Genomic DNA, 21,011 nt, shown 5'->3' on the forward strand with positions numbered 1-21,011 from the left:
AGGTATATGAGGCGGATTAGATTTTATTTTGTGTCCCAGAGATATCTTCAACTGGCTGACAACGAACTCAGCGATTCATAATGTGTGGCAGATACGCAATTGCTTACAGTAGCGAGGAGCTTCCCTCGCATTTCCAGAGCCAACATCTACCAGTGACTCCTCAATTGGCCAAGGGTGAGCACCACGATCGGTCTTACAACGTTGCACCTACTTCCGATGGAGCTGTTTACCGTGCTAAGGACCATGAATTGAGATATATGAAGTGGGGACTCATACCACATTGGACCAAGAGCGTGAAGGACTTCAAGACTTACAAGACGTTCAATGCGAGAGTCGAAAACCTTTTGGAAAGTAGGATGTGGGCCCAATGCTGCAAGAATAAGCGGTGTGTGATCCCATTGAATGGATACTACGAGTGGGTGACGAAAGGGAAGAAGAAAATACCCTACTATGTTGTGAGGAGCGACGGCAAGCTGGCATTTGTTGCTGGTTTGTACGACTATTTGGAGAGCGAAGACCTGTGGACTTACGCGGTCATTACTGCGAAGGCTCCCAAAGAATTGACCTGGTTGCATACCCGAATGCCCGTTCTGCTTGAGCCTGGTTCAGAAGCATGGGAGACCTGGATGAACCCAGATAAGACAGATTGGACGCAGGAGGAGCTCGACGAGCTTTTGGCTGCCAATTATGACGACAAGATGCTGTCAGTGTACCAAGTGAGCGAGGAAGTTAACAAGGTGGGCAGTAGCTCAGAGTCTATGGTTAAGCCAATTTTCAAAGAAGACAGTGGCAAGTTCAATCTTGAGCGTTTCCCAGAGGAAGAAGAGCATGGCGGCGCAGCCGAGGGGGAGCCTGAAACCAAGCGTTTTAAGGCTGAGGCAAAAGAACCGGAGTCAGGCAAAGGTTTGTCAGGGAAAATAGGTGGAGGTTATGATGTTAAGAAGGAACGGAGAGGGCGGATGGTGGGCCCCGATCAGGAAGAAGATCTCGAGATCCCGGAAACAGCGGTAGCGGGCGAGAATGCTGAGGAGATCGAGGAGGCCTTTGTGAGGGATGAAGAAGACGTAGATTTGGAAGAAGAGTACTTGAAACAGAGTGAAGACGAAGAAGTAGAAGAGGGAGACCTAGAGAATGTTGCCGGTGAGGATGATGAAGAGTATGTGGAAGGAGGAGATGACAACGAAGCTGGATCAGATTATGAAGTTGTGCAAGAAGGAGAGAAAGAGGAGGATAGGGCTGCTGGTGAGTCAATAGGTGAGAGAGTTAAGAATGAAGATACAGCGAGAGCGGAGGAGGGAAACCTTTCCAAAGCTGATGTTAGGAAAGAGCAGCGTTCGAGAAAGAACAAAACTTCAGCTACCGCAAAGGGAGACACGGGCGAAAGCTCCTCAAAATGGGGTAGCATGACTGCATCTGAAGCTGGCAGAAAGGGTGGTACTAGAAGCTCTCGCCGCGGCAATACTAGAGGCGCACAAGAAGAAGAGGAAGGAGAAGAAGAAGACACGTCTGGTCGCAGAGGACGCGGGAACTTTGGCAAGGGCGACACCGGTGAGCAGTCTTCAAGATGGGGTAGTATGACTGCTTCTGAAGCTGGAAGAAAAGGCGGTAGGAAGAGCTCTCGCAGCGGCAATACTGGCGGTGCTGAAGGAGAAGAAGGGGAAGAAGAGGCATCTGGTCGTAAAGGATCCGGCAATTATGGGAAGGGCGACACCGGTGAGCATTCTGCAAGATGGGGTAGTATGACTGCTTCTGAAGCTGGAAGAAAAGGCGGTAGGAAGAGCTCTCGCAGCGGCAATACTGGCGGTGCTGAAGGAGAAGAAGGGGAAGAAGAGGCATCTGGTCGTAAAGGATCCGGCAATTATGGGAAGGGCGACACCGGTGAGCATTCTGCAAGATGGGGTAGTATGACTGCTTCTGAAGCTGGCAAAAAAGGCGGTAGAAAGAGCTCTCGCAGCGGCAATACTGGTGGTGCTGGTGAAGAAGAAGAAGGAGAAGGAGAAGAGACGTCTGGTCACAAAGGACGCGGCAACTTTGGCAAGGGCGACACCGGTGAGCATTCTGCAAGATGGGGCAGCATGACTGCTTCTGAAGCTGGCAAAAAAGGCGGTAGGACAAGGAAACAGCATACATGATTTAGGTGCTTTTATGAATAGGTTTATTTAAATAAATACTTGAAAGGTTTACCAGTTTTCATTGACCGAGGTTTTCCTGATGCAATCGCAGCACGTCACCACATAGGTATAAAGAGCCGCAGATCACTATTGGTGCTCTTATTTGCTGGCCCCTCATGATGCAAGACACAACATCATTCTGAACTTCAACTTTGGGCGTATAGTTTTCTTTGATGTGCAGCGAAAGCTCGGATGCGGCCATTGGACTGATCCAGGGCATACCATCCACACGACCATATTCAGTTACTATTACTCTATCGTGCGGGCGCAGCAGTGAGCCAAACAATGGCTGGAGGTCCTTGCCGCTGGTCACAGAAACGATGAAGGTTAGTGGCTGGTCACCAAACTGATTTCGCAAAAATTTGGCCAGCTCGATTGCAGCACTTCCATTATGGGCCCCATCCAATAGAACTGGGATAGTAGACTTTTGTATGGGATCATAACAAAAGTTAAGGTTCTGAAGCCTGCCGGGCCATTCGACATTCTGCAGCCTTTTAATGATGGCATCAATTGATATGTTGGCCATTTTGCGCTGCTGTATGCCATCTATGATAGCGAGGGCAACCCTGAGATTGCATATTTGATAATGTCCATTCAACGGCATCTTCTCAAACACTAAGCGCCCCCATGATTTCGTATCAATATGAGTTGTCCCACAATCAGGGTCCGTAATAGTAAGCTGACAGTCCATTTCTCTGCATTTATCTTCAACGGTCTGAATGACGGTCTGCTCGTTCGATCCGTCCACTATAGCGTATTTGACGCCTTTTGTAATGATGCCGGCCTTCTCTTGCGCGATCTTGACCAAAGAATTGCCAAGAAACGCCTCATGATCAAGACTTATCTTGGTAATTCCACAAGCAACCTTGCGATGCCCAGGAATAATATTAGTAGCATCTAAACGGCCGCCAAGTCCAACCTCGATGACACACCACTGACAATTAACATTGCGGAAGTATTGAAATGCTGTACAAGTAAGCAGTTCGAATTCTGTACAGTTCAATTGGTGCCTGTTGTTAATGGTCTCCAGATTATTCCTGATATTTCTATAGACACTCCATGAGATTGGCTTGCTGTTAATTGTTATCGAGTCCGTTACTTCAATCAGGTGCGGTGTAGTGAACTTACCTACTTGATTTGAGCTGTCCTGTAGAATAGACGACAGGTATGAGCACACCGATCCTTTACCATTGGTACCGGCAACATGCAACACAGTTAGCCTTTCATGGGGATTTCCCAGATAATTAAGTAGCTTGGAGACTCGGGATAAGCCCAGATTGATGTTCATCGAATTGTTTTTCTGAAGCATCTAGCTCGAAGATGGTATCTCATCACCTTAATTGAACGTTTTTATTGAAAGTTACTTTACCTTTAAAGATTGCCAAGCTCATCACTCCGTCAATCACGAACAATGCAGCCTGAATATGTCCAGAGTAGGCTGAACTCGCTGGCAGAAGTCGATAACAAAGTATGTGGCTTATTGAAGATAGCTTCACAGATTGTATTCACGTTTAGTGAGCTCAAGAAAGGTAACAGCGATCTCAAGCCGCAATTCGAGCAGCATGTAAAGGACTTTTACACTGATTTGGAAAGTGCCACCGCCCAGCTGAGACAGGAGATCAGGCTCCTTGACGAGAATGTGGGATCGAGGTTATTGCCCATCAATGTGAATAAGAAAGCTACCGGACAAGATGACGATAAAATGGCGGAACAAATAGCCATTCTTCGAGAGCTCTTGCATGAGAAGCAGTCATATAATTAGCTTCATTCTGTGATACTGCGTTGATGTACGAGCACACCAGCGAACCGGAACCCCAGCCAAGCCAATTAACTCCACATCGCGCTACGTCAGCGGCGAATAGCCTAACTGAAGAGGTGGAAGCGGTTTGGCCCAGCGTACCTGGGCTCTCGATAGACCGGCACGGTGTGTTAAACGTCGTGTCACTTACGGAAAGACTACAGACGATCGCAAGCATGCCACCAAGCTTGGAAGACTCGAACCAGCTCGAAGCAGATCCTACGCTGGATTTACTGCAACCTAAGTACTATGTAGACAACATACGCAACTCATGTCCTGGACGTCTTTGTATCCTTCTTTCTATCAAATCCATCTTGCCAGTGCATCATCACATCATCATAGTACACTTGCAACGTATCTAGTTTGCTGCCTAGAACGTTCGTCCATTCCATGGACAGATTGCCGTACTCCTCCGCATCTTCTACCGTTTCGACTTCTTGCAAGAATATATCGCTGCTTTCCTCCACGTTTACGTTATCTTCCAGCGCACATTTCCTTGCAAATTGCACCACTTCAATGTGCAGCAACGGATCGTCGATTCCCAGTGCTTCTATCGTCCATTGCGTGTACTTGACAAAATGATTATACGTATCTTCGATACCCGCGATGCAATCCTCAGATAACGTCAAATTGCTGTTCAAAGTCTTGGATATAATCTCCTTCTGCAACGGCTGGGTCAAGTAGAAGTTCAAAACATCCAGTAGCTCGAGACATTTCAAGCAGAATGATGCCAGCGGCACGTTCGCCGTCTTCAGGTCCGCATCCTCTGGGTGTATGATCCCAGAGCCGACTTCGAAGTTGGTTAAGGACTCATGGAGGAATCTCAACTTCTTCACAAACTTGATCAGCGTCATTCTCTCAAACCTCAGCGACCCAACTCGACGCATGTGTCCAATGAACTTGTTCAGGAAGTGAACATAGTTGGACATGTACCTGGTGAACATCCGGGAGATATCCTGCCTGCATAGAACGATAGCGGCGACAGGATCAGACAAGGGGATGACTGGAATGAATTCCATAGCGGATACTTATCAATTTTTCACCAATACCTGGATAACACCAGTAGTCGACATACAAAAGCTTCCTTAAGGCGAAGCATAAAGGAAAGATCATTGGACAGAACCAGTAGTAAGAGGCTCATTTTAAACTTGCTGGTAGGGCTAAACCCATCGTAACTGATCAAGTTGCGCTGAGGAAGGTTACTATAGGTTAGGGGTTCAGGGTACTCTCTCGCTATTCGCGCAACCTAAGGGTACCGAGGTATAAAAGGACAAGGTATAGCAACGTATATTAACCAGCAGTTGGAGGTTCCATATTCGAATGACACAAGGCAGAGCAATTCTGTTATAAGTGAGAGGATTTGGTACAATGACAGACGAGGTAACCATGGAAATGGAATATTCGAAGAACACTCCTATGGAGGAAATTGATTCTGAGATTCGGCTCTGCAATAGCTATTTCTATGACAAGCAGTTGCAGATATCCAAGGAACGTTCTCCAAGAAAGGCCGACCTAAAGCAAAGATCGATCCACTTGAAGAAGCTGTTTCATGGCATAAGAGACAATACAGATGCGCTGATCGAGGCAATGTACTCAGATTTTCACCGATCAAAGCAAGAATCACTCACTCTGGAGATAATACAGGTGTTGAATTGCATCTTGAGCATCATTGAGAAACTACCAAAATGGATAGAGCCCAAAAAGGTGTCAGACTATTCTGCACCTTATCTCTTTGGGAAGATCGTTGTGGAGTCTATTGCTCGTGGTAGCGTGCTGGTGATTGGGCCTTTCAATTTCCCTCTTTTGTGCTCTTTGATTCCAACGGTTTATGCAATTGCGGGTGGTAACTCGGTGATTCTAAAACCAAGCGAAATGACCCCTGCGACTGCGATGTGCATTGAGAAATGTGTCAGAGATGCTGGTTTGCCAGATGGACTCTTGCAAATCGTCAAGGGTGCCAAGGCGGAAACCGAGAGACTTGTGCAATCAGGAAAATTCGATATGATCTTCTTCACTGGCTCAAACCGGGTCGGATCGATCATAGCTCAGGAGGCCGCGAAGACAGTGACTCCTTGTGTTCTTGAACTAGGCGGCAAGTCGCCTGTCTTCATGACTAATAACTTACGTCGTAAGAACATCAAGACTGCGCTCAAGCGTATCTTCTTCAGCACTTTTGGGAACTCAGGACAAATATGTGTCGCACCAGACTATGTTTTGGTACATGAATCCATCTATGATCAAGTTGTGGAGCAGGCTAAGGAGGTCCTCAAAGAGTTCTTTCCTGAGATCACCCCCGAAGCCGAGTACACTCATATGATCAACAAGAAGGCATTTGATTCCGTTTCCTCGCGCATTGCCTCATCCAAAGGTGACAAATTCGTAGTCGGCAATCAATCTTCTGACGCAGAAAGCCTTATGATTCCGCCTACATTGGTATTTGACGTGGAATGGGATGACTCCCTGATGGAGAAAGAGAACTTTGGACCGGTGCTGCCTTTCATTCGGTATTCCGATTTGGATCGAACACTTGACGACGTGATTCAGAAACAGGACACTCCTTTGGTTCAGTATATTTTTTCTCAGAAGGAGCAAGAAGTCCAACGGATTCTGACTAGATTAAGATCGGGCGGTTGCATTGTCGGTGATACACTGATCCACGTTGGCATAAACGATGCACCATTTGGTGGTATTGGTCGCTCTGGGTATGGTAACTCTGGAGGAATTTGGGGTTTCAACACATTCACTCATCAGAGAACGGTATTGAAGCAACCATACTGGATGGACGCTGCCTTGGCGATACGTTATCCTCCATTTACATCATGGAAATCGAAGGCCTTCAGGCTAGCAGTGGAGAAATCTCCATGGTTTGACCGCAACGGAAATGACCGGTTTGGTTGCTTTAAATGGTTCGCCCTAGGCCTAGCAATTTTGGTGTTCGCCATCGCCTTGAGCAAGTGCTAATGTAGAAGGACTTTGTAATGTGTTTTACTTGTTTATATCATTGAAAGGGTTTCATTTGTCGGTTACTAATAGTGTTAGCGGAATCTTAAATAAGCCAAAACCATGCTATCACTTATTATACAAGGTACTTAATCTTAGACACGCTGTTATCCGTCAAAGAACTCACCAATCATCGTCATCTTCATCATCTGTCTTTGCAGTCTCATCCTCGTCGCTCTCAACTCTCATCTTGTTGGCCCTAGCAGCAAGGGCGGAGGCCAAACCATCACTGAAATTTGCCGGTTGCGATGCAGTTGTATCAATTTGTGTATTTTGCATAGCATTCGCTGGTGTGGCTGAAGCTGTTGTGGCCGTGGAGTTGATGGCCTTCGGTGCTTGAATAGCATTTGAAGTGCCGTGAAACTCGGTCATATATGCCGTAGGAACCCATCCCTCCTTTGCGCCATCCAATGTTTTTCCAAGCGACCAGCCACTAGGTTCATGTCTCGTTATGTAAACAACATCTCCTTTTTTCAATGGCAGCTCTGAGGGAGCGCCAGATCCCGGAAAGTCATATGCCGCTTGGAACATCGGAACCTCTTGTTTTGCCGCAGGAGGTGGAGGAGGAGGCGGAGGTGGAACATGCTTTACCGCAGTAGCATTTACGCTTGCGATCTCGGCTTTGTGATTCTGTTCTTCTGCTTTGGGCGCCGCTGGTTTTTGATTAACAGTCGGCTTAGGAGCAACAGGTTTAGATTGTTTCATTACTCCATTGGGATGATAAGCGGCTTGGGCGGCAGTGGCTGCCAGTGAATTTCCTGTTGGTTGTTGCTTGGTAGCAGGAGGTGGAGGAGCTGGCTTCTTGGTCGTTCTTGGAACAGGCGCTGGCGCTTTACGCTGAGCAGTTGATGGTGCGGGCCTGTTGCCCATATTGGAGGGTTTTTTTGAAAATGACTTTACGGGTGTATTGTTCGTTCCTTTCCTGGGCTTTGCATGAGATTCTGAGCTCGCTGGATGCCCGCGTTGAACCAAAATCGTGCTAGACTTATAGAGATCGCCTCTCTTGGGGGCTGTATCGCTGACTTGACCTTTCACAGAGTGCAATTTTCTAGGTTTCTTTTGATATTCTATGTTGGGCCCAATTTTGATTTGAATCTTGTTATTTAGCCTCTTGAGATGAGTCATAAGCTCTGTTTTGGAGTAAGTATTGATCAAAGGGTCTGGTTGTGCTGAATTCATCAAATTTATACCCATCCAATCGTCCTGCAAGTTTGTCAAACTCACGCTACTTATGTTCCTAACATCAATATTGTATTCGGCATTATATGAAAGTGTGTTCTGCGTCATCACTTGTCCAATAATGTAGAAATGACTGGATGTTAGAATAAATGTCTTTTTGAGACGCTGAGCCGATCTTCCAAATTTAGTATGTAGTGCTTCGCCATGTATTGAAAACACCACTTTCTCAGTGATCCCAGCCTGTTTTCTGATAAATGAACCTTTGGATTTGGCTTCGTTGCACGATAAATAGTCTCCCATGAATGCTCTGTATCCCAGTAAAGACATGGACCTTCTTTCTTTTCGTCCAGCCAGTAATGTGGTACCATAATCTCTAAGCTGCTCAAACTTGTTGCCGCCTTTTTTCTCTTTGATTGCTCTTTGTATCCTGGTTGCCGCATCAATCCTTCTCTGTATGAACCTTCTCCATGCGCGCTGGATTCTGGCAGCCATGTTATACCAATATCTGTCCCTCATATGTTCCAAGGCGAATAGGGTTTCTGGAGTCTTGATGAAAACCTGAGTTACGCCTAACTGATATTCTTTGTCTGGAATCGACGAATCCACTAAGATCATTTTTACAGCATCAAGCGTATCTCCTTGCCAAGTATAATCACCTGCGTACGAACAGCGAGGGGACAACAGATAGAATCTCTCCACAAATTTATCAAAGACTTGTCTATAGGCAAAACCTGCTCTTCTAATACGCACATTTTCTTGAAGACCCAGATATTTGACTTGATGAAGCACTTGCGCATCATCGTAATCGTTGGGTGATTTGGTTTGATTTGGTTTAATTGTTCTGATATATGATGGTTGCGCCTTCGACAATGTCTCCACAAGCTCATTTGCGCTTTTAATAATCTTATCGCCTGCCGTCGGTGGTCTTCTCTTGGAGTTCGGATCCACTGTGTCCGGGAAAATAGTGGAAAGAAAAGTGTTCGTCGAGGTTCCGATCAGTTCAACGAGATCTTTCTGAAGCTGATCTTTATTTTTATCAGTGATACCGTTAACATCATAGGTAACATCACCGGCATAATGCTTTATAATGAATTTATTAGATCTCAGCTCAAAATGAGGATTTGACGAGAATAAGTTCAAACGCTGTGAAAATGCTTGATCTGCCGCATTGGAATCAGCGTGGGCAGTGGCAACTGAATCATTCATGGCGGCGAAAATACCAGGTGGTCTTTTCGCCTCGATAAGATCGCACACAATTTTATTATCGAAGTATTTGATGGGGGTCCATTTAATTTGCTCCCTTTCGTAGGTATCTTGTTCAGATTTTAGCGTGAGCTGAATAAAAATTTGCTGAAGCTTTTCGTTCACATAGTTGATACAAATCTGTTCAAATGAGTTGTGTTCGAAGATTTCAAATCCATAGATATCGAGGATACCGATGGACCTATCAGCACCGGGGAACGCTTGCAAAGAAATATTAACTCTTTCGACAATCCATTCGAATAAGTTATTGTAAATTGCTTTTGCCAGGGCGTCTTTCACCGCGGTAGCTTGAACTTGATTAAGGGGCACATGATACACAGAGCCTCTTCTCATCCCGTGATTGGTTTCTAGAATTCTTTCTACCAAGGATTTGATTAAAAGTTCGGAATCTACCTGCAATAAGTATGCAACGAAATCTGTCACAGACGTATCCCTTACCTGAGCGTTTCCCTCTTCATTTTCGATGAAAGTAATGTTACCAATCCATAAGATGGCTGCCAAAAGCCTGAAAATTTGATCCTGTTCTTCCTGGGACAAACCAATGATCTGCATGGCTTTCAAAGTTTCCTGATAATCCTTCAAATCATCAATGGTGTCGACAGAGGTGCATCCGGAAGCCGACGTATAGATATACTGCTCTGGCTTCTGAACCCCAAACATCTGTCTATAGTTCTCTGAAGCACCCTTCGTAAACTGATAAAAGATATGGAAATTTCTCTCGTTTCTGATCTGTCCCACTACTCTCTGCTTTTCCAATAAATAATTGGTGATATTACCAGCGCAAGGCTCAAATTGGGCATTGAAGCGAATCTCCAGATATTTCCCGTGTCTTGAAGAATTATTGTTCCTTAGAGTCTTAGCACAGCCGAAGGACTCCAGTAGTGGATTAGTGGCAAGAACCATATCTTTAATCTTCCCAATAGACTCTGAATGCGCTGAAGACGCAGCAGCAATATATTGCATAATTCTTTTTGCAGCTTCAGTTTTTCCAGCACCAGATTCACCAGAAATGATGACACATTGATTCTCATTGTAAGCCTTCATATTGTAGTACATGCTTTCAGCAATTGCAAAAACATGGGGTGGTACTTCTAATCTATTCTTGCCCTTATAGGACTCGAGAATCGCATCTGTATAAATGCCCAAATCGCGAAATGGATTCACACTAATAAGGACATGTCCAATATAAGTGTAAATTGACCCATTAAAGAATCTTTTTTTGAGATTTTCATTTATGGCCTGGTCAGATATCGTGGAAAGTAGTGTCAGATCAGATACACCAACTTCTTTCTTCTTAGATGAATCATAGGTTGCCTTCTTGATTTTCGCCGATCTCTTGGCTGGCGCCGCTGCCGCCTTTGTTCGTCCACCTCTTTTGATAATGGCCATTGTTGCAGATCACAAAAGCGCAGCTTGGATCAAGATCTGCTCTATGAATATCTGAAAGTTCTTGTTGCTTACCTACGCTTTTTCGGTTGATCGAGAAACACCGCTTACTCTGCCCCTTTTCGTAAGCTTAAGCGCATCACATAGAACGAGCCACACAGTCGCCTCTTAGCCTAAAGATTATCGTTTGGTTCACTATTAGCTCATCTTGAAGCTCTTTTCTGCCTCTGCAAAGACACCCAAAGTTCTTTGAAGCTCATTAAGTCATCAGGCAGCCTTTTCCCGCTTTGATAAGCCATATATTGCTTGCATCGTACAACTAGGTTCATGTTAGATCAACTTCAGAGGGCCTATATTTGCGCTGAATGCTCGTCATGATCAGCGTCTGATAGATATCAAAAGGCTGTAGCCGTTCACACTCCTGCCTAGCCCTGCGCTGGAAAAGCTGGAAGAGGCCTTCGACACAAATGCAACTGCTTGTTGCTCTTCAGAAGCGCAATCCATGCTCAACCTTGCTGTTTCGGCCTACCATGAGTTTTCGACGCTGATATTGAATTGCCATGTAGCTTATATTTTTTTATCTTGGTCATGGCTGTGACTCCGTGCTTAAGATAGCCGCCGAGGTCACAAAAAATCTGTAAATTCATAAGATATTAGTCTGAAGAGCAAAACGATCTAGCCAAGTTGTGCTACTTGAGATTGATCGTAGTTTAGTTTACATGAAGGCCGAAAACTATCTATACATCGAAATGATTGTCTCCCTTTCTGTCCTTTCTGATATGGTTCCAGTCTTAATTCGTCATTTGGATCATAAAAGCACCTTTAATATTGACCTCCAGTGCGTTCGTGACGAAGAGCAGTCTGCTCCTCCTCAACTTTAGGGTCGAAATTTATGAATTCGTCCAGCCCCTTGCCTGCTGGAACCATTGGCAGAACAGGCACCTTTGGTTCAACAATGACTTCCAACAAGACTGGACCCTCAGTTTCGATAAATTCTTTCAAAGTGGCATCCATATCTTCTTGCTTAGATAAACGTAGACCCTTCAAGCCCATGGCCTCGGCAAGCTTCACGAAATCTGGGTTCAATTGATGGGTGTGAGAGTAACGGTGTTCGTAGAATAGTGACTGCCATTGAGTGACCATGCCTTGCTCTTCGTTGTTTAGCAGCAAGATCTTAACTGGGGCGTTGGCTTGGACAGCAGAGGTTAGCTCCATCAAGGTCATGTTGAAAGAGGCATCACCATCGATATCGATGACCAAGGCATCCGGTTTTGCGACTTGAGCACCGATAGCTGCAGGCAAACCGTAGCCCATGGTACCTAAACCACCAGAGGTGATAAAAGAGCGAGGGTTTTTCCAAGTCCAGTGTTGGGCAGCCCACATTTGATGTTGACCGACACCGGTGGTCACGATAACTTCTTTGTCACTTTTGTTGGCTAGATCAGATAGTCTAGCGATGACTGTTTGTGGTTTGATCTTGGACCCTGGAGTTTCCTTCTGGTAGGCATATGGGTACTTCTCCTTCCATTCAGTGATACTTGCAAACCATTCGGTTCTCTCCTTAACGGGGAAGACTAAGGGAAGCAATTTTTCGATGTTTACTGCTGCATCACCTTGGACTGCTACTTGGGTCTCTACGACCTTACTGATGTTCTTTGGCGTAATTTCAAAGTGTACAATACCACCCCTGTTCTCTAAAGCAGCACGACGGGCCTCTGGGGCAAACTTGCTGATGCTACCGGTGACACGGTCGTCAAATCTGGCACCAACTGCTAGAATCAAATCAGCATGTTGCATCGCCAGGTTGGCGGTAGCAGAGCCGTGCATACCCAACATATCTAGAGACTTTGGATCCTCTTGATCAAAGGCACCAAGACCCTGTAGAGTGGTTGTGACTGGTATTTGAGCACGTTCGCTCAATTCCTTCAACAATCTGGGACCATCGGGGTTGTTCAAAATACCAGCACCGACGTAAAGTACCGGTTTTTTGGCCTTGTTTAGCAAATCGGCAGCTCGCGCTAGCTTTTCATTGGTTGCTTCGTCAAGAGCACGTTTGGTTATTTGAGCCAATGAAGTAGATGGGAGAGTGGTCTTTGTTGGAATTGGATTCTTTAGGATAGCCGCTGTGACATCCTTGGGCAGATCAACCAAGACGGGACCTGGTCTGCCGCTCACGGAGATCTCAAATGCTTCGTTGATACGTCGAGGAAGCTCTTCGATTGATCTAACCATCACATTCCACTTGGTGCACGATCTTGAGATTCCAACGACATCGGCCTCCTGGAAGGCGTCAGTACCGATGGCCGAGGTAGACACCTGACCGGTGAACACGACCATTGGGACACCGTCCGCAAGGGCGTCGGCCATAGGAGTAACCACATTTGTCGCACCTGGACCTGAAGTCACCAAGACGACACCAGGTTTACCAGAAGCTCTAGCGTAACCCTCGGCCATGTGACCAGCACCTTGTTCATGTCTTGGTAGGACAAAGTTGAAAGCTTTACTGTCGTGGATGGCGTCGTACACTGGCAGGATGGCACCACCAGGGTAACCAAAGATGGTGTCAACGTTGTGTCTAATCATCATCTCATGAAATATCTGACCGCCGGTCAAACCAATGAACGAACTGTCCATATGGGGATCAGCCCGAAGCTTTTGACTAAGCTTTGAGGGCTGCTCTGCTGCTGGATCAACGTTAAAACAGGGAGCCGGTTCAGGCCTCCTGTCACTAGATGGAGCGCTCGCTACTGATGCACTGTAATTGCGGGACGCCGAGCTGTAGCAGCGAAATGTGCCATATACAGCGGGGCGTGCTGCTATCTGCTGTAAGCAGCGTCTTGCTGCAAATTGTTTAGTTGTAGCCTGTCTGATCATTTCAAATAATTCTATCGGCCTCCAATGCTTTCAAATTACCGAACTGTAATACGAATTCCTTTCAATGACAACCAATGTGCTGTACAATCTTATGTGAAAAGCGCACTTTACTGACCAAAAAGTTCAGTACGGATATAAAAGCAATAGGGAGTAGTAAACCTGCCAAATGATCCGGATTTGTGACAATTCCTCTAATTCAAAATAGATCCTGAGATGAGATTCTGAACTATTTATTAGTTAGGATTGAAAAAAAATTTTCTTACTCACAACACAGCGATGACTCAAAGGTCAAAAAAAAAGCTAAATTGACCTGCGTCATCTTCAAGTATCGAAGCTTGCTAGACATCGAACCACGCTCTCCTCTAGGAGATCTTTTAGTTTGGCAATTGCTTGGTCTCTATTAGTCAGACAATTGAGGTCTATCAATAATACTTAATCCTAAAAAAGTCACAAGTGCGATGCACCTTTGAGTCTGTTCACGTTTATCTTGACCACTACGCAGACGACTTTCCCTGTGTCCAGGTTTCTCACTGGCGGATGGCTCAGGTTACGAAGGATACTTTGTATCACGCCGGAGTGGCAAGTAATGGAAATAAACCTTTGATCGGAGTTCAATTGGCCGAAGATCTGCGAAAGACCCGTGTGCAACCGTTCGTCTAGTTCGGCATCCGTTTCTCTGTAGTCCTCGAACCAGAGTTCATCTTCCTCGGGGTAGCCGGGCTCGTAATGCCAGTTTATTACATTTCCGCCATCAGTCGCGTAGTGCTGGTACTCGCCGACAACCTCTGAGTGGGGAACTCTTTTGTCGCAAGTATGTTCGCCCAGCCTTTCCCTGAGGTTTTCTACCACCTGCACGGGGATTGTACTGTCCTTGAGATATTCGTTGTTCCTGCGAAAGATGTCTCCCCACGACCCAATGAAGGTCTCGAGACATCGTCTCATAGGCGAGGTGAAGAAAACATCGGGCAACGCCTCGATGTGACCAACCATGGGAGCCAACACCTGGAGTCCCGTCTTTTCGACTTGCTCCTTTCCGAGAGCTGTCAACTTCGAATCGAGCCAATCGCCGTACTCGTCACCGACTAGAAAAGACCAGTGGTCCTCCCACGCTTCCAAGCCATATCGCAAAAGAGCGGCGTTGTGATACCCTTGGCCGTGTCTCGCCAGCACAACTAGCTTGTAGTGGTGTGTGTCTGTATCAGCCGGTATCTGGCTGTGAAGATCTCTCCACGAGTCGTGTGCGACTAATTCCAAGTGGTCGACGGCTCTCGAGTCCACCCCCTCGGAGTCGGCAGATTCGAAGGCTCGAAAATATCCCGGCAGGGCTGTGAAGGGCATGACAGCTTACCTTGCTGAGATCTGAAACTTCGTCCAACGGCTGCCTCCTGTTTCTTGTCATTTTTCACTACATAATGCCTACCTAAAATGCCATAAAGATCCTAAAACATTACCTACAATAAAACATCCACTGCGTCTTAGAAGTTCACCCTGTTATCAGGCTCGCCCTTCCTCATGCCTTCGTACAATCGCTTAAACTCGTTCTGGGTTAGCTTGGAGATGTCAACCATGTGAGGCTGGTCCTCGCCCATCATCAGTTTGGTACTACTTTCCCCAGAGGACTCCGAGGAAACGGAGCTTTTTCTCATATCTGCAGTTCCTGCCTCACTGATAATTCCCGACTCCTCCATGGCTTTCTTCTTCGCGGGCCCGTAGTACTCGTGCGAATACATGTACCCGGTCTTGCCCTGTCCCTGGCCCAGATTTGAATGGTTGGTCCCGAGCATGCTAACGTCCTTCGCGTGCTTTTTCCTGTTGTATACTTCAAACGAATCCCAAAATCCCATTATCCCTTGTGTGTCTATTTGCGTTTTAAGGCCTTCTCTGCCAGTTACTCTACTAGTACTCTGAATCCACCAGGTCTCAGAATATCTGCTTTTATAATGAGACGTCGGGGAAGGGCCGTATTGGAAACCTAGCCTGTAACTCCCCTCTTTTTCCCTTGAGATGTCAGCACTTCGGTTGCTGACACTTGAAAAATGACTGTCGCTTCTTTTGCCCAGACTAAGAAAACCGGGGTCAAGGGCCAAACTCTGGAATGGAACGGCTAGCCTAAGTGCGTAAGCTCCATTTCATGAGTCGAAATCTCATGAGCGTTCAGCGGAGAAACTGCGACTCCGCGCATCTCCCATTTCTCTTCGGTATTTGACCGTGTCCAAGCCATGAGGGGTAGAATTGGATGCTGAAGCATCTATCTAAACAGAATATACGCTCTCGCTTCAGGGGCAAGCGGAGCTGATACTGGGATTCTTCGAGGAGAGATTTCTTGATTATGTGCATAAGTGGACATTATCGCATCTCTTGGGTTTCGGCGTTCGATTTCCGATCACAGTATTTCGAGCTCTTAGCAGTTCGGGATTTAAACCGCCTTAAGACAAAGACAGAACCGTTCATCACTCAGGCTCATGTGTGCTCTTGCGTTTCAGTGACTGCAGATATGCTATGGTAGAGGGAAGCAGCCCAACCTAGTGCGACAGAAAAGCCAATCAGCCAAACAACCAGACGCCAATTCGCCGAGATTCTTGGTGTGGTGGTCACATGATCAAAGTTGCTGGATGTAGTTTGATTTTTTTTTTGCAGAATTAAACAAGAGCCTTGTTGGCGCAATCGGTAGCGCGTGTGACTCTTAATCACAAGGTTAGGGGTTCGAGCCCCCTACAGGGCTTTTTTTTGCTGCTATTCTACAGCTTCAATGAGACCTAGGAATGTTGAAGGGTTGGGCCAGTACTTCTTATCCATGGGATCTAATATGGTGTGCAAAACCTACTTCCCAGATCTAATCTAAAAGCACCACGATGTCAGCAGAAGCCACAACGTTCGTGGTGGACGTTTCGCCGGCCATGGAGCGAGATGGGCATCTCTCAAAGGTTATCGCCTATCTTGAGTACACTCTGTTGGATAAGTGCAAAAGAGGACGCAAAACTGACTGGATCAGTTGCTACTTAGCAAACTGTCGTTATTCCAAAAATTCACAGTCGATTTCGAACGTTTATGAAGCACAGGAATTTGTTGCTCCTGTTACGTCAACCGAGACGCTCAAGCTTTTAAGATATTTGCAGTTTTATGGTGAGGAGACTTCGGGACCCAGACCTTCCGATGATGGAGGTGAGAGTGCCGACATTGAATCAGTCGAATCTATGGTTCAATGTTTGCTAGTGTCATCTTTAGATATGAAAGAAAAGTTCAAGACGCGCAAAATGCTGAGACAAACTGTTGTCTTCACCGCTGATGTGGATGGGCTCGATCTGAATGAGGACGAGATTGATGTATTAAAAGAGGAATTCAACTCAAGACTCATATTGATTGATTGTAGAAAAAAGACAACGACCGACTCGAAGGACAGTGATATCGAGGATAGCAGATGGGGTACTCTCGTGAAGGCGATTCCAGGCTCTATGGTTTTTGACATTAATGATTTGCTTCTGGAAATAGCTTTGCCCAAACCCGCGGTTGTCAAGCCAGTACGAATTTTCGCCGGGGAGCTGAGACTTGGTGCAGAGGTAACCGCTATAGTCCCGTCTAGTGACTGCAAAGGCATTTCACCTGCCGATGATGAACGCTGCTTGTGTATCAAGGTGGAAGGTTATCCGGCTACCAAGCGTGTGTCGACGTTGAATAGGAAACTGGTGTTTAAGGACGAGCAAAATGGCTCGAAGCAATGTGAGCCCGTAAAGTCTGTGATAGAGTATGAGGTTCACGATGATAAAGCAGACAAACGATTCACGGTTGCTCAGCAATCCATAGCTAAGGCGTACCGGTATGGCTCAGACTATGTCGTCCTGCCGTCGACCCTCGACGAACAAAGATACTATAGGACATCTCCCGGCATAGACATAAGAGGTTTTCTAGATCGGACGCGACTGCCCCGATATATGCTGAATTCTGAGTCCCGGTTCATTCTGCCAGATACCAGATCTGGATCAACCGCTGACATGGCCACTTTCAGCGCGCTTGTTGATACCATGCTAGAGCATGACAAGGTATGCATCGTTCGCTACGTTGCAAAGTGCGATTCTGAAGTCGAAATGTGTATGCTATGTCCACTTATAATGCGCGATGAGCACGATGAAAAGGTTCGTACATTGATATTGAACAGGTTACCATTTGCAGAGGATGAAAGAGTGGCTAGCTTCCCGAGGCTCACGAATAGAACCACTACTTCTGGTAAGAAAATAGAAGACAATCAGGAAGCAGAAAATTCCAGGATTGATGCTCTGATATCCAATTACATCGATTCTCTTGACATGGATTCTCCTGTCAAGCAGGACACCGACCTGGCTAGTCACTACTATTTGCCTCTGGGGCAAGCCACTAAGGACAGCACCTTACCGTTGCCCGGTGGCGAAGAGGAAAACATTCTCCTAAGAGGTAGCAACCCCTTCAGGGTGCCGGCCATCCATTTGCACAGGCAAAAGCAGGTCTTACTTGAATGGATCCACCAGAAGTTGGTAATTGGGTCCGATGAACTTCAGATGCCGGAAATGCCCGATGTTCTGAGAGAAAAAATACAACCCCATTACAACGACAGGAGAGATGAGGCAGGTATGGCAGAATTAGTAAAGCTGCTGAACCTAAAGCAGACTGAGAAGAAGTTTATAGCCGCTGACGAGCAATATGATCTACAAGATGAAGCAGCAGAAAACATACCATCCCTAGAGTCCATCCTAGCGCTTGGAGAACGGTAGTTAGCAAGGGCATTTTATAGATTCAGTCTGTAATGTTCCAGATTTGATATTTGTACAGAAGCTTTTTTTAGGGGTCAGCCTTAGCCGCCGAAGATATAAAAGCGAAGGCAAAATGACAGCTTTCAGATCCAAATAGGAACTATCCAAACATCTGAATGATCAGCCAGACCGACACCTTAAAGGAGAACACAAATGAGTACCGATCGGGCTCAAGCCCCTACCCTACCAAGGTAGACACAAGCTTATCAAAGCTGGTTCTTGCGAATTGGGAGAGCCCTATTATTCTCACACTCACACTATTTTGCGGTTGCGCTAGACCATGGATGTAACCATATCCAGGTTTTTTTGTTGCTTACTGTTCTTCCCCACGCCCTCGCCCTTCTACATTCGACAGCGAAAGCCCAATAAGCTGCCTGAGAAAAACGAGAAAACAAGGTAGGTATCCCGTCACCCCTAGGCAGATCGAAACAAGGACACCCCTCCCCCCCTAAGTTATTAAGGACTTGGTTGCTGGTGTATATAAGATCTGTAAGGCGTGGATAGCTCATTACAGTTCAGTGGTTCATTTCAGGGTGGTCAAGAGCAAAGCAAGGAATCTTTGAAACAAAATAAGAAGGATATGTCTCTAGCAGTAGAAACGGTTGTTACCGAGCCTTACAATGACCAAAAGCCAGGTACTTCGGGGCTTCGTAAGAAAACAAAGATCTTCATGGAGAAGCCACACTATACTGAGAATTTCATTCAGTCTATACTCGATGCAATCCCTGAAGGCTGTAAGGATGCCACTTTGGTGGTAGGAGGAGATGGTCGTTACTATAACGATGTCATTTTGCAGAAGATTGCAGCAATCTCGGCGGCCAATGGCGTTCGCAAGTTAGTTGTTGGGCACAACGGTCTATTATCTACGCCTGCTGCTTCCCATATAATCAGAACATATCAGGATAAGAGTCTTAAGAAGGTAACAGGTGGTATTATCTTGACCGCATCTCACAATCCTGGTGGCCCTGAAAATGACATTGGTATCAAGTACAACTTGGCTAATGGTGGCCCCGCTCCGGAGTCCGTCACTAATGCAATCTGGGAAGTGTCTAAGAAATTGACATCCTATAAGATCGTCAAAGATTTTCCAACTATTGATTTGAGCACTCTGGGGGAAAAATCATATGGTCCTCTTGTCATCGATGTCGTCGACACAACAAAGGCGTACGTCGAATTCCTTCGCGAAATTTTCGACTTCGATTTGATCAAGAAGTTTGTCGACTCCCAGAGGAAAACCAAGAACTGGAAATTGCTCTTTGACGGGCTCAATGGTGTCACCGGTCCCTACGGAAAAGCAATTTTCGTCGACGAATTGGGATTACCTGAGAACGAAGTCCTGCAAAACTATCACCCCAAGCCCGATTTCGGCGGTATTCACCCAGATCCCAATTTAACATATGCTCGTACTTTGGTCGACAGAGTTGACAAGGAGAAAATAGAGTTTGGTGCAGCTTCCGATGGTGATGGTGATAGAAACATGATTTACGGTTATGGGCCTGCCTTCGTCTCACCTGGTGACTCCGTCGCCATCATAGCTGAGTACGCCAAGGAAATCCCATACTTTGCAAAACAGGGTATTTATGGTTTGGCTCGCTCCTTCCCAACATCCGGCGCAATTGACAGAGTTGCTGCCAAGCAAGGTCTGAAGTGCTACGAAGTTCCAACGGGATGGAAGTTTTTCTGTGCTTTGTTCGACGCCAAGAAGTTGTCAATTTGCGGTGAAGAATCATTTGGCACAGGTTCCAATCACGTTAGAGAAAAAGATGGTATGTGGGCTATTATCGCCTGGTTGAATATCCTGGCCATTTACAATAAGCACAATCCAGAAAAGGAAGCCTCTATCAAGACAGTTCAGGAAGAATTCTGGCTCAAGTACGGTCGGACTTTCTTCACACGTTACGATTATGAGCATGTGAGTTCCGAGAAAGCCAAAGACATCGTCAAGCATCTTGAAAAATTCGTGAATACGCCGAATGTGGTTACCTCCAAGTTCCCAACAGATGAAACCCTGACTGTTGAGGCAGCGGGCGACTTCCAGTACACCGATTTAGACGGTTCGGTTTCCGCCAACCAGGGTTTGTATGTCAAGCTATCAAACGGTGCAAGGTTCGTGGTGAGATTGTCCGGTACAGGTTCTTCCGGTGCCACTATCAGACTTTACATCGAAAGGTACACGGACGACAAGAGCAAATATGGTCAAACTGCCGAAGAGTTCTTAAGACCCGTGATCGATTCCGTCGTTGAGTTCTTGAAGTTCGAAGAGGTGCTCGGTTACTCAGAACCAACGGTGAAGACCTAGGTCCTCTTAGTGTAGATGCATATAAACATGACGAATGAAGCTATAAATATGAGCTCTAAGTTGAAGCGATTCTATTCGTCAACCGTCGTTTCCATTACTGCTAAAGCGTGAATTCGACGTTCCTTGTAGTCTTCTGAATAGGTCTTAACGCGTTAGATAACGAAAATGTCAATCAAAATCACGTAACCAGAACAAGCGAAAGGGGTTATAACAGGCCGGTTTTATGGCTTATAAGGGCTCTATTGTGCATTAAACTTCAG

The 21,011-nt window shown here is 46.1% G+C and overlaps 11 protein-coding genes and 1 non-coding gene across 12 annotated transcripts; 6 read left to right on the forward strand and 6 right to left on the reverse strand.

The window, feature by feature from the left end:
- Positions 1–80: 80 nt before the first annotated feature.
- HG536_0A03660 (putative peptide hydrolase) lies at positions 81–2,132 on the forward strand (the record flags this gene model as incomplete). The annotated part of the gene is made up of 1 exon (XM_037281328.1): positions 81–2,132. One exon carries the CDS (start codon positions 81–83, stop codon positions 2,130–2,132), a length of 2,052 nt encoding a protein of 683 aa, XP_037137223.1.
- A 58-nt stretch (positions 2,133–2,190) lies between these two features.
- HG536_0A03670 (folylpolyglutamate synthase/dihydrofolate synthase family protein) lies at positions 2,191–3,480 on the reverse strand (the record flags this gene model as incomplete). The annotated part of the gene is made up of 1 exon (XM_037281329.1): positions 2,191–3,480. The coding sequence occupies one exon, from the start codon at positions 3,478–3,480 to the stop codon at positions 2,191–2,193; it is 1,290 nt and encodes a 429-aa protein (XP_037137224.1).
- Positions 3,481–3,582: 102 nt separating this feature from the next.
- MED11 (Med11p) lies at positions 3,583–3,933 on the forward strand (the record flags this gene model as incomplete). Its single annotated transcript, XM_037281330.1, has 1 exon — positions 3,583–3,933. The coding sequence occupies one exon, from the start codon at positions 3,583–3,585 to the stop codon at positions 3,931–3,933; it is 351 nt and encodes a 116-aa protein (XP_037137225.1).
- Positions 3,934–4,238: 305 nt separating this feature from the next.
- SHE2 (She2p) lies at positions 4,239–4,988 on the reverse strand (the record flags this gene model as incomplete). Its single annotated transcript, XM_037281331.1, has 1 exon — positions 4,239–4,988. The coding sequence occupies one exon, from the start codon at positions 4,986–4,988 to the stop codon at positions 4,239–4,241; it is 750 nt and encodes a 249-aa protein (XP_037137226.1).
- Positions 4,989–5,337: 349 nt separating this feature from the next.
- HFD1 (hexadecenal dehydrogenase) lies at positions 5,338–6,930 on the forward strand (the record flags this gene model as incomplete). Its single annotated transcript, XM_037281332.1, has 1 exon — positions 5,338–6,930. The coding sequence occupies one exon, from the start codon at positions 5,338–5,340 to the stop codon at positions 6,928–6,930; it is 1,593 nt and encodes a 530-aa protein (XP_037137227.1).
- A 162-nt stretch (positions 6,931–7,092) lies between these two features.
- On the reverse strand, positions 7,093–10,800 carry HG536_0A03710 (myosin family protein; the record flags this gene model as incomplete). The annotated part of the gene is made up of 1 exon (XM_037281333.1): positions 7,093–10,800. One exon carries the CDS (start codon positions 10,798–10,800, stop codon positions 7,093–7,095), a length of 3,708 nt encoding a protein of 1,235 aa, XP_037137228.1.
- An 819-nt stretch (positions 10,801–11,619) lies between these two features.
- On the reverse strand, positions 11,620–13,671 carry ILV2 (acetolactate synthase catalytic subunit; the record flags this gene model as incomplete). The annotated part of the gene is made up of 1 exon (XM_037281334.1): positions 11,620–13,671. The coding sequence occupies one exon, from the start codon at positions 13,669–13,671 to the stop codon at positions 11,620–11,622; it is 2,052 nt and encodes a 683-aa protein (XP_037137229.1).
- A 447-nt stretch (positions 13,672–14,118) lies between these two features.
- Positions 14,119–15,009, reverse strand: PMU1 (putative phosphomutase; the record flags this gene model as incomplete). The annotated part of the gene is made up of 1 exon (XM_037281335.1): positions 14,119–15,009. The coding sequence occupies one exon, from the start codon at positions 15,007–15,009 to the stop codon at positions 14,119–14,121; it is 891 nt and encodes a 296-aa protein (XP_037137230.1).
- A 137-nt stretch (positions 15,010–15,146) lies between these two features.
- On the reverse strand, positions 15,147–15,515 carry SPG4 (Spg4p; the record flags this gene model as incomplete). Its single annotated transcript, XM_037281336.1, has 1 exon — positions 15,147–15,515. The coding sequence occupies one exon, from the start codon at positions 15,513–15,515 to the stop codon at positions 15,147–15,149; it is 369 nt and encodes a 122-aa protein (XP_037137231.1).
- Positions 15,516–16,320: 805 nt separating this feature from the next.
- HG536_0Atrna1K lies at positions 16,321–16,393 on the forward strand. Its single transcript has one exon. It is a non-coding gene; the product is annotated as a tRNA-Lys (tRNA).
- Positions 16,394–16,523: 130 nt separating this feature from the next.
- YKU80 (ATP-dependent DNA helicase YKU80) lies at positions 16,524–18,413 on the forward strand (the record flags this gene model as incomplete). The annotated part of the gene is made up of 1 exon (XM_037281337.1): positions 16,524–18,413. The coding sequence occupies one exon, from the start codon at positions 16,524–16,526 to the stop codon at positions 18,411–18,413; it is 1,890 nt and encodes a 629-aa protein (XP_037137232.1).
- Positions 18,414–19,032: 619 nt separating this feature from the next.
- HG536_0A03760 (uncharacterized protein) lies at positions 19,033–20,751 on the forward strand (the record flags this gene model as incomplete). The annotated part of the gene is made up of 1 exon (XM_037281338.1): positions 19,033–20,751. The coding sequence occupies one exon, from the start codon at positions 19,033–19,035 to the stop codon at positions 20,749–20,751; it is 1,719 nt and encodes a 572-aa protein (XP_037137233.1).
- Between the last annotated feature and the right edge of the window lie 260 nt (positions 20,752–21,011).

The sequence above is a fragment of the Torulaspora globosa genome, chromosome 1 (genome assembly GCF_014133895.1).
Source record: "Torulaspora globosa chromosome 1, complete sequence".
Classification (NCBI taxonomy): domain Eukaryota; kingdom Fungi; phylum Ascomycota; class Saccharomycetes; order Saccharomycetales; family Saccharomycetaceae; genus Torulaspora; species Torulaspora globosa.